The sequence below is a fragment of the Urocitellus parryii genome, chromosome 2 (genome assembly GCF_045843805.1).
Source record: "Urocitellus parryii isolate mUroPar1 chromosome 2, mUroPar1.hap1, whole genome shotgun sequence".
Taxonomy (NCBI): Eukaryota; Metazoa; Chordata; class Mammalia; order Rodentia; family Sciuridae; genus Urocitellus; species Urocitellus parryii.
In genome coordinates, this window is record NC_135532.1 from 28,162,396 (window position 1) to 28,183,239 (window position 20,844).

The window sequence follows — 20,844 nt, forward strand, 5'->3', positions numbered from 1 at the left end:
TTTCTCCCATTATTTTTCTCCTTTGTACATCAACTATAACTGTGTCTCTTTCTGTCTATATAATACCGAGAGAAACACTTTTGAATTTTTATCGAAAGAATTTTGTGTAATTAAAACTGGGCTACTGAAACTTTTTAAACAATTTTCCTGAACTAAGCAAAGACAGTGTGTATAGATGTCAACATAACTTTTTCCTTTCTGATTTATTAATGAGGAATCTTAACCTTTTAATACAGTGGTTATAATCTTTTGAGACTTCCCATCAGGATTTGAGTCGGTCTTGAGTGTCTGAGGCCTTACTTGATCCATGGCCCAACTATTCCTTGAGGCATTTTTCCTTTGGTGTCATATCACAGATTAAGATCACATCATTCTTTCCACTCTGATTCTTTTTTTAACCTTCTTCTTTGGGAAATCTAGTGAGACTAAAAAGGGCAATGGATCTGAGCAACTCATGTATGCATTGCTAACCTCTGTGGTATGTGTGTGTGCTATTTCCTTTTAAATTTTTTCCCTTCTGGGGTTATAATCTAGCTCTGTTTTGTTTGGAATTATTGTATGTATATTTAACAAAAGTATTTTCCTTTTTTTTTTTTAGATGTCTTTGGTTTGTTCTGGAAATATTAATGGCTAAAAATGAAAATAACAGTCATGCATTTATCAGAAAAATGGTTGAAAATATTAAACAAACAAAAGATGCCCAAGGACCAGATGATGCAAAAATGAATGAAGTATGTAATAATCCTTTTGTAAATTTGATTCCATGTTGATTTAAACATTTAGTTGTGGGGAATGAAACTGTAATTATTAATTTACAGGTTTATTTATCAATTTTTTCCTATTGATAGTAATTAGATTTTCTAATATAGGATTAGTAGTAATTTTATTAGTAATAAATAATCAAAACAATAGTGTAAGCCAATAGTGTAAACCATGCTTATGCTGACAATTACTTTCATTAGTTTACTATTTAGACTGGATGAATGTTGTAGAATTACTTCTTATTTACAACATTTAGGATGCCAACTTAAATACCTGCTTTTTTTCTTTTTTAATTTGATTACAGAAACTATACACTGTGTGTGATGTTGCCATGAATATCATCATGTCAAAGAGCACCACATACAGTTTGGAATCTCCTAAAGACCCAGTACTACCAGCCCGTTTCTTCACCCAACCTGACAAGGTAGTAATTTGAAATAAAATGTATTTCAGCACTAGGTTGTGGGAGATCAGGAAGTATCCTTATCAAAAGTTGACCCACTACTATGCCATGGAAAGATTGCCACTAGTTTTAAAAATGTAGTTCAAGACTAAATGTGGGCCAAATTAGAGGATACAGTGGTTTAGAGTTGAGTTAGGATGATCAAGAGTTTGTCTTCAGAGATTGAAACCATGCTAAGAGAAACAGGCAAAAAAATGTGATCAAGATGTATGGATTTATGAGTTAATGGCCACTAATCCAAATGGAAAAAGAATGTAGATAAAGATACAGTGTATAGGCGGTGGGTACCAGGAACTGTAATGTAAATTGAACTCCAAATGAAGCCAACAATTATGTATAATGATAATGCACTAATGAAAGCAAAAAAAAAAAAAATGTGAAGTTATATACATATGTAGAACAGATCCTGAAATAGGCCCAAAACTCTGGAAATAATGTAAGAGCATTTCCAAACCACTCTCCAAAAACTAAAGTGTTGTATGAGATGCAGAAGGTGTTTTCCATTCACTATTATAGATTCGTAATTTATCTAGCAGTCTGGAAACCACCACTGTCTTCCTTTTTGGTTTTAAAGCAATATGCCAAGTAAGATCTTACCAATATATCGAGATTTGAAATAGGTTTACCAAATAGCTAAAGGGGCTGTGTGTTTTTAGAAATTCACTTTGATGTGAGCAAGATAACAGGAGTGTATGTGGTCTGTCTGAAGAGTGTTACTAGAGGAACATATATTTACTGATTCAGTCTTAGCATATTGGGGCTCAAATATGTTTTGCTATTAATTGTAATTGGTTCAAGGTTAGTTTTAGTTGATTAATAGTAGTTAAAATCAATGACTTAAATTTTGTGGTTCAACTGATTAATTTAATAAATATGTCCTTTAAAACAGAAAGCTATTTTGTGCTTTGTTGGATTTTAACCACCTTGTAAATATAGTATTTCAATAGTCACTGACTACTTTTTTCTCTTGCTTGTAGAATTTCAGTAACACCAAAAATTACCTGCCTCCAGAAATGAAATCGTTTTTCACTCCTGGAAAAGTATGTCTTAAGAATCATTTTTAATTTTATGTGGAGGTTTATTTTAGTATAATTAATGACCTACATATATTAGTTTTTCCTTCTTTAAAAATTTGTGTATCTAATGATAGGACATATAATCTACTGTCTTTCATTGCTAGTGAGAAATAATTTTGTCTATCATATAAATATAGACTGAGATACACAAACTTATATTTTAGCTGTGATAAAACTCAAGAGACCTTTATACTTAGACTTTTTCATCCTAAATTTAAGATAAAAATCTTAAGGTATCATCTTATGTTCTTCAGCAGTAACCATGTATTTTATTTGTCCTCATTTTCTGTTTAAGCCTTCTTCTTCAGATAACTTTAAGAAAATCTTTATGTTGTCTGTGTAGTTTTTAATTTGCGTAAGTGATATTCAACTTATAATCCTGGTTTTGCTTAAGGATAGGCACATTTTTCATGATTTATATGTAAATAAAAACAGATATTATTTATTGTTTGACCTGTAAGTTTCTTTTAGTTTTAACCAAATAGAAACATTTCTCATTTCAGCCTAAAACAACCAATGTTCTAGGAGCTGTTAATAAGCCACTTTCATCAGCAGGAAAACAATCTCAAACCAAATCATCACGAATGGAAACTGTAAGCAATGCAAGCAGCAGCTCAAATCCAAGCTCTCCCGGAAGAATAAAAGGGAGGCAAGTACATAAGTAACATACTTTACATTTAGTAATTCCAATGAGGCTGTGAGATCTAAAATAACGTGATTAAAATATTAAAAGTTAGTGAATGGAAATTAATGCATAATTTTCCCATTTAACATTGGTAGTCAACAAATTCATATTTATTTGCTTGCTCATTTGTAGTATACATTTTTTCTTAGTTTTTTATATATAACCATGTTGGAGTGTTCTGTATTAGTACACATAACCAGTTTCTAACTTCAGTATCTTGTGCTTATAAAACTGTTCACTAATGATAGATACATCCATAGTTAGAACACATAGTCATTAAAAAATGATGAGATACGAGTTAGCATGGAATACATAATACATTAATGAGTGAAAAGGCAAAGAGTCTATAGAACAGTGTTCTGGTATCTTTGTTTTGAAAAAAGATTTATACTCACATTTGTTTGTACATGTATAGAAAGTTTTTGGAAGAACAGACCAAATCTGTTCATGATAACCTAGAGTAGGAGGGCGATCATTTTACACTATTGGTACAGTTTGAATTTTTTTTTTTTACTATGTATGTATATATGTGTAAACTTTTTGTTTAAAAATGGTTTTAAAAATGAGCATTTTTTTCTTTGTAAGAAAGAACAAATGGAAAAAATAATTCACCATTTTGCTGGTTTTAGCACAAGGACATCATTTTTTTTAGCAGCAGATCATTATGCAGGGCTAAACTCGATGTTTATTGATCCTTGCTATATAATTAGGAAAGACTGCACTGTCTTTTGCATTGTTCATAATCAGTCAGTAAAGGAGAGAGATGTTGTAAAAAGTCTTACCAGTTTTCTTGGATTTCCATGGTAAGGAATTTGGATTTGATTTTAAGTGCAGCTGGAAGATGCTGTTTGGGAGTTTAGAGACCTAATTTATGCTTTTAAGAAATACTCCCTTGATGATCTGGGGAGAATGTACTATAGAGAAACTAAAGTTGAGGTAGAAAAATCAGTTGTGAGTTAGCTAATAATAGTAAGTAGTCTGGGAAAGGAATGAAGAGAGAGAATAATGACAAATAGTCAAATCTTATCATTTATTTTGATGTTAAATCCAAATGGCTCTTACTGATTTATTAGATGTGAACAATTAGGGAGAGAAAGTATCCAGGGTTTCTTTGCTTAAAAAACTGGATATATAGTGGTACCATTTACTGAGATCTAGAAGTCTTGAGGAGTAACAGGCTCTGTGTTTATATGTATGTGTTGAGGAGCAGAGTATGGAAAAAGAGTGTCTGAAAAGAAATTTAAGTGAAGTGTTGGGTAGACAATTGTATATGTGACTTTAGAACTCAGGGTAGCTGGAACAGATCGAGATTTAGGGTTCAACAATGTGTAAACAGTTATAAGAAGCAGATAAGGATGAGACAGAAGACTGCACCTTTATGAGAGCTTGTGCTGTTAATTCATTTAACAAGTATGGATTGAGTGCCTGTTCAAAGCCAGTCAGATTCAAGTGCTTAGCCTACATTGGTGAGTAAAGATGACAGAAGAGCCATTCTCACATTCTAACAGTAGTCAGTGAATGGTAAACATAATAACTAAAGTGTCTTAAGGTGAAGTGCTGCAGAGAAAAGAAAAAATGGAAGGGGAATAAAAGAATGGGACAGGGCAGGTTGCAGTATATGCCAATCTTAATTTATTAACAGAATAGTTTTAATTTGCTTTATGTTTCCATACAAAAACAGAATTTAGATTTTAGAAAGACTTAGGGGAAAAAACTGAATTTATGATTTTTAATTTCCTTACTATATTAAATGAGCATTATTGCTTATTGATTTAGTGCTAAATATGATAGAACAAAAACATTCATCTTCAAAAAATGAATGAAGTTTTTTTCATAAAGCTGTAAAGTTATATACTAGGAAAGAGAAAAGACTTTTAAGATTATTTGATTGTAATAACAATTGTAAATGTTTGTATTAAAAGGCTTGATAGTTCTGAAATGGATCACAGTGAAAATGAAGATTACACAATGTCTTCACCTTTGCCGGGGAAAAAAAGTGACAAGAGAGACGACTCTGATCTTGTAAGGGTGAGATATTTGGTTTGATTTTATGATAATTTTAATAGTAATTTTACGCTTATTCATTGTTAATTTTTACACTGAAACTAATTAATATTACTATCAAATTTGGCATTTGATTTTTGTTTTGTTGCTGTACTTACAAATCTGAATTTATAATTACTTTCTATGCCTTGCAATTTCTTTATGTTGAAATTTATGTGTTTATCATTCTGATAATTGCCTTAATTCTTCATGTCTTTGGAATCCAGCATGTCTATTCCATACGCAAAACTGCTTGGTTTTGTTTTGTTTAAAAAAAAAAATTAACACAGTATATTTAGGTTAGCTTTAGAGAAGTGATATGGAATGAAGGTCCTAAAGCCTTCTCCATTAACTTCATTTCTTGAACCATTTACTAAATAAGCTTCTAGTAAAGGTAGGAAATGTTATGGTTTCATTAAATTCTCCTTTAGTGTTTAAACTTTAGTAGAAATGACTTCTGTGATAGATCTTATTTAATCAATGTCAGTTGAAAACAAATTTGGTAACATTTTACTACAGATATATAATACATGACTTTTCAGTTCAACTCTAAAAAACATTTCTTGAATTATTGATTAGGCGGTTTGAGTCAGTTAGTTTATCTGTGAGGAAATATTTGTGCATATTTAGCTGATTAGGTTTACAAAACAAGTGAATTGTTGCTCTTCTTTCATTGTTATTATAATGATAATACTTTCTATTCTTAGTCCTCATTCTTTATACTGTAATTTTTGTTTTATTGATTGATTGATTGATTGATTGTACCAGGCATTTAACTCAAGGGTGTTTAACCACTGAGCCATATCCCAGCCATTTTTATTTTTTATTTTGAGATAGGGTCTTGCTTAAGTTGCTTAGGGCCTTAATAAGTTGCTCAGGCTGGCTTTGAGCTTGCACTCCCTCCTGATCTAGCCTTCAGAATCACTGGGATTACAGGCATGTGCCACACTACACCTGAGTATACTGTAAATTTTGATCTTCATTAACTACTTAAAAATTTCACCTAAGCAAAAAAGTTAATAGCCAGAAAAGAATCCTGTTATCTGGATTTATAGAAGAGAACTTTTGAATTGGAAAAGGTATTTTTGTCTTGTGGTTCTAATTATCTCTTACTGTAGAAAATCCTTCATTTTCAAGAATTGTTTTTGAAAATTTGTTAAGGGGAGAATTCAAGATTTTTTTTTTTTTTTTTTTTTTTTTTTTTTTGCTTATTGGAAATGTCAACTAGGCCACTCCCATAGTGTACCATACCCATGTCAACATGCCCCCCACCAAATATAGTTGGGAATGTGGCTTTTGTTGATTTTTAGTGTTGGGATATATAAATTCCATGTTACTGCCTTTTGGGACAGTACAGACAAAGTATTTTATTTTTTATAGACTGTTTTGAATTCCTGGACTCTTGAGATTTATTTGTGCTATTATCATGGAAACCTTTTGTCATCTATTGTGGGATGGTGTGTAATGTTGAACCCTTTTTTAGAGGTACCATAAGAAACTTATTAATAAAATTTTGATTGAAATACCCTTGAAGAGTTAAGCATTATGCAACCCAAGTTCTTTTTAAATACCAGTAGATTATAATGAATTAGTACTACTTGCATACTACCAGCTTCATATAGAAATTTCACAGCAAAGGAATTATTATTTATATGTTATAGATAATATGTTTCTCTATTTCTGACTTCTCACCTCAGTTTTGTATTCCCTGTGTTTTTAAAACAATACAACTAAAAATGAAAAATTGGGATTTGTAATGTTTTATGAAATCCGATTATTTTATGGTATTCTTAAGAAAGTGGACATTGGATTTCCTATTTATACTAACCTTTCCAAAGCATGAAAGAATCTTTTTAAACCTTTGGATATCAAAAAGACCTGTTGCATTTAAAATTGGAGATAATATATTAAATTTGGTTTTAATTTAGTATTTCTCTTATATTCAAATTTCTTTATAGCAGTATTTAATTTTTAACTTATGCACAGAACTAAATACAAACTAACTGCATCCATTCACTTAGGTCTTTTCCTCTCATTGGAACTCAAGGATAGTATAATGTTTTAAAAAAATTAATACAATATAGTAAATTAATGTACTGAAAAAGGAAAATAATAACAAAATAATCTCAGATCTTTCAAGAAAACAAGATTTAAAACTCTTTCATGAATATGTGTTAAAAGTTGTCTGTTTGAAATCAGTAGTCAGTACATTCTTCTTAAAAGGCAAAACACTTGAAGCATTCTTATTAAAAATTAGAAACAAAACAAGCAGCCTATTCACCTATTATTTAAAATTGTTCTGGAAATGTTTGATCAACTCAGGAATCTTGACATAAACTAGAAGTCAGAGGAATAAAAATGAAGCAGAAAAGACATATACATTGTTATTTTTGCAGTAGAGAAGCAATTGAAAAGCTAAGAATGCAATATGGTATCCTTATATGTTTGTGTGCAAGTAATTCTCTCTTAATTTTGCTTTATATCAGGCACTTGGGGAAAGGGAGTTTCCTTTATCAAAACAAACTGCAGCAACAAGATAGATTAAATAGAATGGATAGATAACTCAATCTAAACATAATCTTTAAAAGAAGTAGGGGGAACCTTTATTTAGAAATAATTTTAAAACTGAGAAATATAGGACTTGGAGAGATAAATATTCGTGTTTCTGCATGAGAAAAAGGTATTTAAAAAGTTGTTAGTTTTTTTCTAAGTTAACATACAATTATAAAAGTTCAGTGTTATCTTGTCTCAAGCCCATGTGAAAGAAAATAAATAAGAAAATAGGAGTAATAAAGATAGAATCAGAGATGATGAGTATTTTTCATATATTTGTTGATTATATATCCTCTTCTGAGACCAAAGGACTTAAAAACAGCGTACTCCAGGGACACAGCCACATCAATGTTTATAGCAGCACAATTCACAATAGCTAAACTGTGGAACCAACCTGGATGCCCTTCAGTAGATGAATGGATAAAAAAAAATGTGGCATATATATACAATGGAATATTACTCAGCAATAAAAGAGAATAAAATGGCATTTGCAGGCATATATATACAATGGAATATTACTCTGCAATAGAAGAGAATAAAATGGCATTTGCAGGTAAATGGGTGGCATTGGAGAATATAATGCTAAGTGAAGTTAGCCAGTCCCCGAAAAACAAATGCCTAATGTTTTCTCTGATATAAGGTGACTGACTCATAGTGGGGTAGGGAGGGGAAACATAGGAGAAATAGACGAAACTGTAGGTAGGACAGAGGGCGTGGGAGGGTAAGGGAGGTGACAGAGGGTTACCAATGATGGTGGAATGTGATGGACATTATTATCCAAAGTACATGTATGAAGACACAAATTGGTGTGAACATACTTTATGTGCAATCAGAGATATGAAAAATTGTGCTCTATATGTGTTATAAGAATTGTAATGCATTCTGCTGTCATTTATTTAAAAAAACAATTAAAAATAGAATCAACTAGACACAAACATTTAGTTACTATAATTAGTAAAATATTGTACTGCTGTTATATTTGCCCAGAATTATTCTGTTTTTCAAAACGTAAAATAAAGGAACATAATATAATAAATCAGGAGTTCTGAAATGATTGAATGTCTTTTTGAAGGTAGGGGTAGGGGAACCAGTTTGAACCTTTTTTCACATTCTATTCTAAAACAAAATACACTAGTGTCTTGATCAAATACCATAGACTTTCACAACAGAAATTTATTTTCTCACAGTTGTGTAGGCTGGGCAGTCCAAGGTCAAGATGTCTATAGATTTCAGTTTCTGATAAGGGCTCTCTTCCTGTCTTGCACTTTTTCACTGTGTCCTCATATGAGAAAGAGAGAGGTGCTTCTTATAAGATATTAATCCCATCATAAAGTCCCCACCCCCATGACTTCTTCTTGACCAAATTACTTCCCAGAGACCCTATTTCTAGTATCATTACATTGGGGAATGGTTAGGGATTTAACATAGGAATTACACCAGTCAGTAGTAAATTAAACATATACAAGAAGGGTAAAATAATATAGATTAAAACATTAAGACTCTAAAACAAAGTAAGCCGGGCTGGGGATGTGGCTCAAGCGGTAGCGCGCTCGCCTGGCATGCCTGCGGCCCGGGTTAGATCCTCAGCACCACATACCAACAAAGATGTTGTGTCCGCCGAGAACTAAAAAATAAATATTAAAAATTCTCTCTCTCTCCTCTCTCACTCTCTCTTTAAAAAAATAAAAAATAAATAAAAATAAATAAAACAAAGTAAGCAAAGAGCATATGCCAAAGATATAATTGTGCAGTCCACAGGAAATATAGTGACTAATAACAAATTTTAAAAATTACAGGTAAATTGATAGTTTTTATTGCTTTCTTTTCTCTGATTTAAGAGTGTAGATTGATAGACCTTTTGGAAGTTAAGTTTGCATTGTAAGTGTTCGTACATGTACTCTCATTCTTGGGTCCCTGGAGAATTTTCTCAGTCTCCCTGTGCATTTTCATTTCAAATTCACTGAATGTAGACTAGGATTTTATTTTAAAATTGAAAGCCACTGATGTTTTGTTGTTGTTGCTAATTAACTAACTTAGAAATAGTATCTCTGAGTCATAAATATTTACAGAAGTTTTAATATGTGTTTAACTTTTATATCAATCTTCATTTAGAAAACAGAAATAGCTCTTTTATGATGTTGTAAGCATGATATATAACTTTTGATGTTTTATTATGCTCTGGTGAAATTAAATTTATTTAAATTGACTATCAAAACAGATTCTCTATTATAGTTATCCTTTAGTATCACACAGTGAATTTAGAATGTCCTTTTTCATGAAACAGTTCTTTTTTTTTAATATCTTGTTTTAGTTGTAGTTGGACACAATACCTTTATTTTAAATTTTCATATGGTGCTGAGGATCGAACCGAGCGCCCCCCATATGCTAGGCAAGTGCTCTACCACTGAGGCACAACCCCAGCCCTTGAAACAGTTCTTCACTAATATATAATTTAATAAAGTAGTGATTTGCGAGGCTTCCTTTTGAGTTATTCTCTTACCCCAGAGAATTTTTTTAAATTGAAAAATGAGTAAATTTCTGGGCATGGTGGCACATGACTGTTGTCCCAGCTCCTTGGAAGGCTGATGTTGGAAGATCACTTTAGTCCATTAATTTGAGAACAGCTTAAGCAATATAGCAAGATGCCATCGCAAAACAAAACAAAAAACTAGTAAATATTTAGGTGTGACATATATAAGACATATATCTGACATATATGAGCACTGGATATTTAGGTATATGTTAGTGATAACAGGTGTTTTTGTTTCATTGTTCAAAAATTTTATTTTATATTAACAATTTTATTGTTACATTACATAGGATAAATTTTTGTTTACTTACCTAGTTGATATCCCAGTTAATATCTGGTTAATATTTGTATGTTTTCTATAAGCAGTTTTATTTATTTGTTATTTATTTATTTTATGGTGTTGGGGATTGAACCCAGGGTCTTGCTTGTGCTAGGCAAGTATTCTGCTATAGAGCCATACCCCCAGCCCCAACAATTTTATTTTTTTAAAATTGATCTCTTTCCCTTCAGTCTGAATTAGAGAAGCCTAGAAGTCGGAAAAAAAACCCTGTCACAGATCCAGAGGAGAAATTAGGCATGGATGACCTGACTAAATTGGTACAAGAACAGAAACCCAAAGGCAGTCAACGAGGCCGGAAAAGAGGCCATACAGCTTCGGAATCAGATGAACAGCAGTGGCCTGAAGAGAAGAGGCTCAAAGAAGATCTTTTAGAAAATGAGGATGAACAGAACAGTCCACCAAAAAAGGGTAAAAGAGGCCGACCACCAAAACCTCTTGGTGGAGGTACACCAAAAGAAGAACCAACGATGAAATCTTCTAAAAAAGGAAACAAAAAAAAATCTGGACCTCCTGCACTAGAGGAAGAGGAAGAAGAAGATAGACAAAGTGGAAATACAGAACAGAAGTCAAAAAGCAAGCAGCACCGAGCATCAAGGAGAGCACAGCAGAGGTAAATACGTGTAATTCTAAGCTACATCTATTTACGTACCATATTTTAAACCATAATTTGATGCTATCCACATTTGGGTCTTCCCCAAAGCAGAGCAGAATCTCCTGAAACTAGTGCACTTGAGTCCACACAATCCACACCACAGAAAGGACGAGGAAGACCATCAAAAACGCCATCACCATCACAACCCAAAAAAAATGTGTAAGTTGTAAATAATATTAAATTTCAAACCAATTTCAAATTATTTTGCAAAAGTTCATTTACTATATTTAAATCCAAATATTTAGTCCCATTACACTAGGTAAGATAAATTTTTATAAACTTACCTAGGTGATTGATATCCCAGTTAAATCTCTGGGTAGTATTTATACATTTTTATAGGTTTAGGCAGAAGTTTATGAATGAATACCAAATAATACAGACTTTTTATGTATCTAAAGAGATGATTAGGTATTTTTATATAATACTACACATTTAACCAGGTTGCCTCATCATCACAAGCTACAATTTTTCTTCATATTTCCTCATAGCAACTTTTTCTTTTTAAAAAATTGGTTTTATACTTCTGCTTTTATTCTTTGAACTTGTCATAGAAAAGTAACAGATACCATCTTTCTTAAATCCATAGAAATTATCACATGTTGATCTCAAGTATTTTATGTTTTTGTTTTCTAATTGAATTCATTTGTCTATATCTAAATATAGATAGTTTTGGGTATTCACACAGGCACATATATAAGAGAGGTATAGCAACAAACCTGTATTGTCAACATGACAAATTATTGACATGACAAGAGCATCAATACTGTGATATATATGGTTGGCAATATTTTCATCTCAGTTATGTAAGTGGAAGTAGTTTATCTTCACTTCATCAGAAATTCTGCACACTTTTTCTTAGAGAATCCAGTAATTACATCTGCAGCTTCACTTTTCAAGTGTTGCCAACATATCTTAGTTACTTGATTACCTTAGAGTTTTTCCTGTTCCTGTGTATTCCACAGGAAAAGGAAAAGTTGCCTAAGCATCTAGCCAGTACTTCATGCCTCCTAACATGAAGGTTAGGAATAAATATTAGGAACTAAATATTTTTCTCTCTCAGGTTAAAGATAAAGGTAAGTGCATTTTTTATGGCAACTTCACAGATGTATTTGAATTCAACCAAAGAAAAATCACTATTTCTAAACAAAGAATTCTTAGGGAGCATTAATACCTGTGATGAAATTTTTAACAAGGGAATAAAAGGGGTTAAATATTTTATTCAGCCTTGTAACTTTAGTTTCTTTATATCTGGACATCATATAATTAAGGGCTTAATGTGTTACCTTGTAAAACAATACAAATTCTCTTATGCATGTTCAAAACCTGAGTTTGATTGTTTTACAATTCTGTATAGGAAGAGATTCTGTGTTCTATCTTGGCAGCGTGTTTCCTTGCTCTGAGGGGCTCTTTTTCAGAGCTAGAACATATGGTATTAGGTGGTATAGAACATATGGTATTATATGTCTCGTGTGTGTGTGTGTGTGTGTGTGTGTGTGTGTGTGTGTATGTTTTCTGAGCTCAGTGGAATTGAAAAAGATTACCATTATTTTCCATGCACTTCATGTATAGTGGCACTTAACAAGCATGGTTCTTATCCTCATGAGACTTACTGTCTAATGGGCATGCAGTCATTAAAGAATCACATTAATAATCACATAAATAAAGAATTATGGCTTCTGGGGCTGGGGTTGTAGCTCAGTGGTAGAGCACTTGCCTCATACATGTGAGGCACTGGGTTTGGTCCTCAGCACCACATAAAATTAATAAATAAATAAAATTGTTTTCTAAAAATATTTTTAAAAAAGAATTAGGGCTTCTGATATGCATTGAAGGAGAATTTTAGGATGCTCTAAGAGAATGTAATAGGAGAATTGGGGAGGTGGGGAAATATATTTCTTTGAAAAATGATAATGAGTTGATTATTTGAGAATAATAAAGAGTTAAGCAGTCAGAGAATAAGGAGAAGGACATTCCAGATGGAGAGAACACTATATTTGAAGTTTCTGAAGTGGGAAAAATCTTTGCAAATTCAGAGCTAAAGGAAAGCCAGGGTTTGCTGGATTGTAGTTGTGTCAGGAGTTGGAGAGTAAAAAGAGATGAGAATATAGACAGGTAGGCAATTTATCTTCAGGGTCATTATAATAAGTTAGTAGGTTTTACAAAATTACTCATAAGTTCTGTGGAAAGATGTAAATGGGGATTGACATCAGCTATTCTTTTAACACTAAATTTTTAAAAACCTAAGTAAATAGCAGATAGATCAGTAAGAGTAGAGGGAAGTCAAAGGGGAAATACTGGGGACTAAATTAGAGCAAACTACATTCGATGCTTTTATAATTACATCAGAATGAATCCTAATGTTAGGTATACCTAAAAAGAACTAATACAGGTTTTTTATAAAGAGTATTTTGCAAAAGGAAGAGACAAGAGGCAGGAATGGTTTGAATTAGATAGTAGCAGTGAAAATGGGGGAGAAGTGAAGGGTTTTTGATTCCTGTGAGTGGAATGTATTAGGCCAGGAATGGTATACTCTTTTCTGCTCAAAGAATTTTCTCTTTGGTTTGTCAGTGGACATAGAAGTCTTTTCTGAGTTGTAAAAGGTGAAAGGAAAGTCAGACTTCGGGTTATCTTTTGAAATCCTTTATGGTTATAGTCAGTCACACTTAACTCTTGTTCTTTGGAAAATCTATGTTTGTAAGATTCTAAAATAAATAGTAAGGCTTAGAATATAAAAAATACATACCTCATGATGTAATTGAGGGTAAAAATGGTAGAAGAATTCACAAAATATTTGATGCATTTCTTCTAATGAGGTAATCTACAACTTAAGGACTGGAATGTTCATTTCATTTTACATGTTTTTACTCTAGCCGTGTAGGACGCTCCAAGCAAGCAGCTACTAAAGAAAATGATTCAAGTGAAGAAGTAGATGTGTTTCAGGGTAACTCTCCTGTCAATGATGATATTCCACAGGAAGAAACAGAGGAAGAGGAAGTTTCTGCAGTAAATGTACGTGTTTATTAAAATGTCATGTGTTAGTAGTATGCAGTATAAAAATAGAGTCAGTAAATATTTTGTCAGATCCATTTGGCGCTTAGTGTTGCCTGTAATTCCAAATATAATTCTTTGCTATAGTTTATAGTGCCAGTACCAGCTTGGATAATACAACTTGGATAAAAACAACTTTTATGGAAGTCTGAAATGAAGTGTGAATAATAGGTATAGCATAGTGAATACATAAACATCAATTCTAAACTGAATGTAGAGAAGTACAAGTAGCAGTTTAGCATCAACACTTGAAGCATTTAATTTGTACCTCGATTTTAAGGCCATTGATATCCGTGAAGTACACTATTGTTTATATTTCATGAATTTGACATTTCTGTTTCACAATAGACTAGAAATTATTCACTCTGAATAAAACATGTCTTTAATTAAAATCAGCTTTTGGAATTGAAGTACAAACTTAATGAAAATTCATAAAATTGGTAATAGATACTTCTTGTGCAAAAATAGGGATGTGGTGCTTCCCAGGGGAAAAAAATTTTTTTTCAGTTAATTGAATGGCTTTGCCAGTTAACATATCTAAGATACTTCTCTTTGGAAAACACATAATCAGCGTAATTAAATATTGATATACTAATGCTAAATCTTTTTTAAAAATTTTTTTTAGTTGGACACAATACTTTTATTTTATTTTTATGTGGTGCTGAGGATTGAACCAGGTACCTCATACGTGCTAGGCAAGTGCTCTACCACTGATCTACAACCCCAGCCCCTAATACTAAATCTTTAGATTAGCTCAGCTAGCCTTCTTTCCTTGAGAAACTTGAGTTCTGTGACCAACTTCCACCAGAGTTGTTCTTTGCTGACTTTGTCCTTTTTCATATAAGCAGTGGTCCTATGTGTCCTGGGATTTATTTGTGTACATGGGTAGGTCAAGCTGAATTGTACTCTCAAACTTGGTTTGGCTTATCTCCTAAAGGTTTTTTAAGACGGGTGGGGGAGTGACAGGGGTCAGAGTAAGATTACAGAAGAGTGATTAATGTCTTTACTAATCATAGAAAAATATGCAGTAAATTAATTAAAACCCTGTTCTTTTTATATTTATATTGTTTATACTGATTTTTAGTTTTAAGCTTTCATTAGCATTTGTCTGTAAATGGTAATATATTTAATCTCATATTATTTATATCTATTTGATAGCTGTTAGGAACCAAATTCTACTTTTCTAGAAAGATAGTTGCAAGCACAAGTTCATAATTATCAAATGTTTTCTTCTACTACAGAAACATAAGTAGAAAGATGATAAATCCATGTGTAGTTGTTTTTCTTACTCTGAAGTTTAATGTCTGATCATTTATCTCTAGGCTTATCAGATAGAAAAGTAAATTACTTTGCTGATTTGGGAAAGGCTGTTTATGGGCATGTAAGGGTTTGGATAGAGGCCTAAATATGTGATGCCAAGGCAGAAAGTTAAAAGGAGAAAGGTTTTGGGGAAACAGAGAAAGCAGATTCAGAAACAAGTGAGAATAAAGATTGGTTGAAAAAATAATTACTGTTATGTTTAATAAATGTGTTCCCATTTTAATTAAGTCTCTGGTGACTTTTCTCTTAAGGTACGGCGGAGAAGTTCTAAAAGGGAAAGGCGATGAACAAATATAATTTTCTTTACGAAAACTTTGGAAAAAATCATTTTTTTGTCAAGCTTGAGGCTGAATCAAGCCTTTGATGCACAAAATGGGACTGCTGAAGAACGGACAGTTGGACCTTACTTTATGACCTCATGCATTTGTGGTCACACGCTTTAGCCATACACATGGTGATGACATTGACTATGGAGTATTGTGAAAGTGTAATGTGCGATGGCTATGTAGACATAAACTAAAGAAAAACCTGTAAATATCTTTTTTTCTTTCCTTTTAAATGTTTCTGACTTCTAAAGTGCTTGTATAGCTTTTATCTGCGGCTTTAAACTGACAGTACCCAACTGTTTACTGGATCTATTGATTTGAAAAGAGTTTGTTAGGATAGATCTTAAGCAGTAATCTGTCAGCGTATTTGTATTCTCTGCAGTTTTACTGTGAAAAAAATTTTTTTTTCAACAATTGGTGTCATTTTCTTGATGTCACTATTTGTTGGGAGTGTTAAATAGTCTCTTCCCCTTGTGTATCTTAACTAGTGTTTACTCCTGGGCATCCTCAATATTCAGAGGTGCTAACTGGTTTGCCATTTCACCAGAATTAAGCTTCTGATGGGAAGACACCATGCAAATTGTGAAATAGTCCTAACGTTGCTTGATTGCTTTACAGATCAACTCAGTATTGGTCCCAGAATTTTCTGACCTTTCATGGCAATGAAAATTTTAAGAAGAAAGAGATTTAAAATATTTTAATTTTAAAGAGTGTGTTATAAAATAATGTAATGAATTCTTTATCCCATTTTATCATCCCTTTTCAGTTTTTATTAATCTACTGTATCAATAAAATTCTGTAACTTGAGTTTTTCATAGTCTAGAATGTTGTTGTGTATAAGTAATTTCCTTTTGAACATTTTGTTCAGAAAATGCAAATTATTACAATAAAATATAAAATCTGATATATACACATTTAGAAAATACCAGTTCTTCATAACAGTGTAAAGTTAATCAGAAAGAAAAAATTTTATTGATGCAGTGTGTCTTTATAAATCTGTTCTTGAAAGCCAAGTGTTTTGTATTTTATAGTGAGTTGCATGTTTATGAAAAGTGCTGAAAATGAGATGTGCTTTTTTCTGTAAATTCATATTTAGCCACAGTATATGATAGATTACCCCATAACATAGTTTTTCATCAAAAGCTTATTACTGTACTTTATTTTGGAGCCAAAAATTGTTTTGGGGGGAGGGACAGGGTAGAAGTGATATATTCAACTATATCAGCTACTGTATGAATCACAGTCTTACAATATTGAATGAAACTCCACTTCATTTAGATTGGTTGAAGTGGAAATTTATTTGGATTCAGAACAGATCTTTTTCTTTTTTTTTTTTCATTGTAATCTGCAAACATAGAAACAAATTGCTTAAGGGAGTATCCTTTTTACAGTTATATAGACTGTATTTTGAACCAAAACATACAGATTACTGATTAATACTTACCCAGATCATTTTAGTATTTCAGGTCCTGTTCTTTTGTTTTTTTCATGGTAGTTAACACCAGAAAAAAAATCATATTCTAACTTATTAAATTTATCACATTGAATAATGGAGCATTTTCATATAAAACACCATTATGTTTAAGGTATATTTCCAAGATTGGTTATAATAGATGGGGGATATAATAAAGAAGTTACTATTTTAGAAAATGACATTTTACTATTTTCCAGTGTGTTTTGCAATTGATGTGATTTTTTTTTTCTTTTAAAGATTTCCATGTTTTTGAAACAACTGTTTATTTTTAGAAAGATGTTTTGAATTATGTTTTCTCAGTGTTTAACTTTTCTTTATTTACACCAATACCGACACCAGTGATTATAGGAAGCTGCTGTATATCAAGGCAGCTAATTTTGGATTACAATACTTTTTTTTTAATGTTTAATTAGTTCAGTTCTCCCAACACACTATTTCTGTTGCAGTAGTACAAAGGAGGCATGTTTTTAAATCTATAACATAACAAATAAGGAATAGCTTTGTATTTTTGTTATTGACTAAACTGCACCAGAAGTATTTATGGAAATATATCTTCAAGGCCATTTTATAAAACATGAGAAAATGATTGTGGAAGATTTTTATTTGCATGATCATAGTTACCCAGATTTCATTGCACTGTACATCATTAATATTGTACATCATTTCACACATACAGAAAATGTTCATTGTAGATTTCATGTTCCATGCCAATAAGTCTGTAACTTTACAATGTGTCTGTTGACTTTTGGGGAGGATTATGATGTAAATTTTTCAGTTTTCTGTAGAAAAATAGGTGCAATAATGATCAAAATTTTGATGTCCTGAGTCTCCATCTTAGAGGCTTATCTTATTATTATGTTTAAACATAACATTTTATGTACTAACATTTGGAGAGCCACATACTTTAAGAACAATAAAATTAAGTGTGTATAAAACATTAATTGCTAACTGTTGTTAGCACACTCTGCAGTGATAATGTTTATTCTGAAAGTATGTACTGTATAACATTAAGAAAATATTTAACTCACTGTAACAGTTCCATTATGAAAACCTTAAGGTCCTCAGTGAGGTTACCTTGCTGCACTCTGTAGCAAATCCATTTAATCTACATTATAATAAAATTTCTTGCTGCAGTGCAACAGGAAGCTTTTTCAGTGATCTTCACTGTATATGTAAATTACAAATGTGGCTGTAAAACTTGTTCCAGGTATTAAAGGTTAAATTGCTTTCTATATCTTCTTACAACTTGTAAGTTTGATTTGTAAGATTTCCTTTTGCCCACTTAGAAGAATGTTGAAAATTTCAGAGTTTGTTTAATTTAGGTATATCTCTACCAGATGGTATTCATGTCACCATAATGAGCAACTGGTAATTAGATAACCAATTTTCAGACACAGTTTTTGAATTTCTGTGAAGTTTAATAAACATGAACGCTTATATAATTGTATTTTTATGTGAATCAATATTTAAGTACTAAAAAGAAACAGGCATGTTTTGGTGGTATTTTAGTTTTGGAGCCTTTGTTTCATGAAGGGGAAATATATTTCCCAGTAACATTTTCCAGATATAAAACCTGAGCTCACAGAAATTTACTAAATACTATTTAAGTTAGGGAATTGCATAACTGAAAGAAATTAATGTATAATATGAACTTTGAAAATCAGCACAAAGAAAATAAGTTGCTAATGTTAGTTTTATTAATTTGTTCAACAACCATTTTATTAAATGCCTAATACATGCCAGGCACTAAAAAAATTTGACTCTTTTTTTTATTAAGGATAAAGTTGTGATCTACACAGACTAATTTAACTGCCTTTGTGGCACTTATGTTGAGGGTGGGTGAATAAGCAAAAAATAATTAAATGTCAGATTGTGGAAAATGTGGTGAGTAAAAAAGGAAAGCCAGAATAGAGAGTAATGATTAGGGGAGATTATTTGGTGCATAAGGCTTAATATTGTTCCATCTTTGTGATTAAGTGATACTTTTATAATTGCAAAGTGTCACTTCATATCTGTATGAATACTTTGTCTACTTTGCCTGATCTAATATAGCCATACTAGTTTTAAGCTATTATTTGCGGTTATTTTCATTCTGTTTGCATCCTTATTTTAAAGTACGTGTCATGTAAACATTTTGTATTTGTGTCTTGTTCATGTATCGAATTTGAGAATCTTTGTCCCTTTAATAGTGTTTAGACTATTTACTTTTAGTGTAATACTGATAGGGTTGGTTTAAAGCCTATCATGCTTTTTCCCCCTATTTTTTATTTTCTCCATTCTGTACCTTCTTTTAGCTCAGTATAGAACCACTATTTTTATCTCTTCTGTTAGCTTTTTAGTTATACTTGATTGTATTATTCCTTTAGTGGTTATTCTATAAGTTTATTCTATAAGTATGTTTGACTTTTTACAGTCTGTTATATTAATGCTTTTACAACCTTCAGAATAATACAAGAAGTTAAAAACAGTTCAATTCTGTTTGCTGCCAATATCCTTTGTGTTACAGTTGTTGCATATTTTATAGCTATTAATGCTACAAAGTTATTGTTGTTTCAAGTAATGTTCTTTCATGTTTCCCCATTCATTTTCTAATCTTTGTGCCCTTTCCCCCAGTCAATTTTGTGTGTGTGTGTGTGTGGTGCTGGGGATTAGAACCCAGGACCTTGTGCATGCAAGGGCAGGCATTCTACCAGCTGAATCCCCAGCCCCTTTCCCCCTGGCATTTTGTACTTTGTATTTTCATTCCTTTTCCTTTATGCTGAAAAACAACTTTTTAGTATTACTCTTTGTGTAGGTCTGTGGGTAGTTAACTCAGTTTTCTTGAGAGATCTTTGTTGCACATTCATTTTGAAAGGTGGAGGAGATATATATATATATATAATTTCAGTGGATATAGGATTCTCAATTGGCAGTTTTATTTGGTACTTTTAAAATTGGCATTCCATAGTCTTTATCTTTTCTGTTGAGAAGACAGCTGAAAGTCTTTATAATCTTTGTGAGTGATGGGTCTTTTTTTTTCCTCCATGCTTTTTAGATCCTCTTTGTATCTTGTTTTCAGCAGTTTGATTATAATATGCCCTATGTATAGTTTTCATTCTATTTATCCTGCTTGGAGTTTACTTACTGACCTTGAAATCTGCAAGCTGATGTCTTCCATCAGTTTTGAAAAGTGCTTAGCCATCTCTCTTCATGTGTTAATTCTACTGTATTACTTTTCCCTGACACTTCAGTAATAAATACATTAGGCTATTTGTGTTTCTTGCCTATTAATTTCTGTTCTTTTCATTCTTCCTTTCTCCCTGCACTTCATTTTGGATATTTCCTATTTTCTTTCAATTTACCAGTCCTTTCTTTTACTGTGTGTTGAGAGCCACAGCCAAAGGGGCCCCAGCAAACTTCCAGCTGCCGGCTGATGATTGGCTCACAGCGGACCCAGCAACATCTAGCTGATTGGCTCCTCTGCGGTGATGTTCATTGGGCTGTTTCCCTGCCCTTTCAGACCACCGAGCTGCTGGCAGCTGGAAGTTTGCTGGGGCCCCTTTAGCTGTGGCTCTCAACAACTGTGTTCACTC

The 20,844-nt window shown here is 32.2% G+C and overlaps 1 protein-coding gene across 6 annotated transcripts in view; it reads left to right on the forward strand.

Annotated features, from left to right (window-relative positions):
• Nucleotides 1–19,553, forward strand: part of Pds5b (PDS5 cohesin associated factor B) — a 195,783-nt gene extending 176,230 nt beyond the window's left edge. Inside the window, exons 27-35 of one of the 6 annotated variants that reach the window (XM_026395124.2) lie at nt 599–731; nt 1,067–1,186; nt 2,203–2,265; nt 2,805–2,950; nt 4,909–5,014; nt 10,623–11,062; nt 11,153–11,263; nt 13,975–14,113; nt 15,724–19,553. In XM_026395124.2, coding sequence (XP_026250909.1) covers nt 599–731; nt 1,067–1,186; nt 2,203–2,265; nt 2,805–2,950; nt 4,909–5,014; nt 10,623–11,062; nt 11,153–11,263; nt 13,975–14,113; nt 15,724–15,759 — 1,294 coding nt within the window. In that variant the 3' untranslated portion in view covers nt 15,760–19,553. Of the gene's footprint in view, nt 1–598; nt 732–1,066; nt 1,187–2,202; nt 2,266–2,804; nt 2,951–4,908; nt 5,015–10,622; nt 11,063–11,152; nt 11,268–13,974; nt 14,114–15,723 lie in introns of those variants that run through there. The other 5 variants (XM_026395125.2, XM_026395126.2, XM_026395127.2 and 2 more) reach the window with 5 other exon arrangements.
• The last annotated feature ends 1,291 nt before the right edge of the window (nt 19,554–20,844 follow it).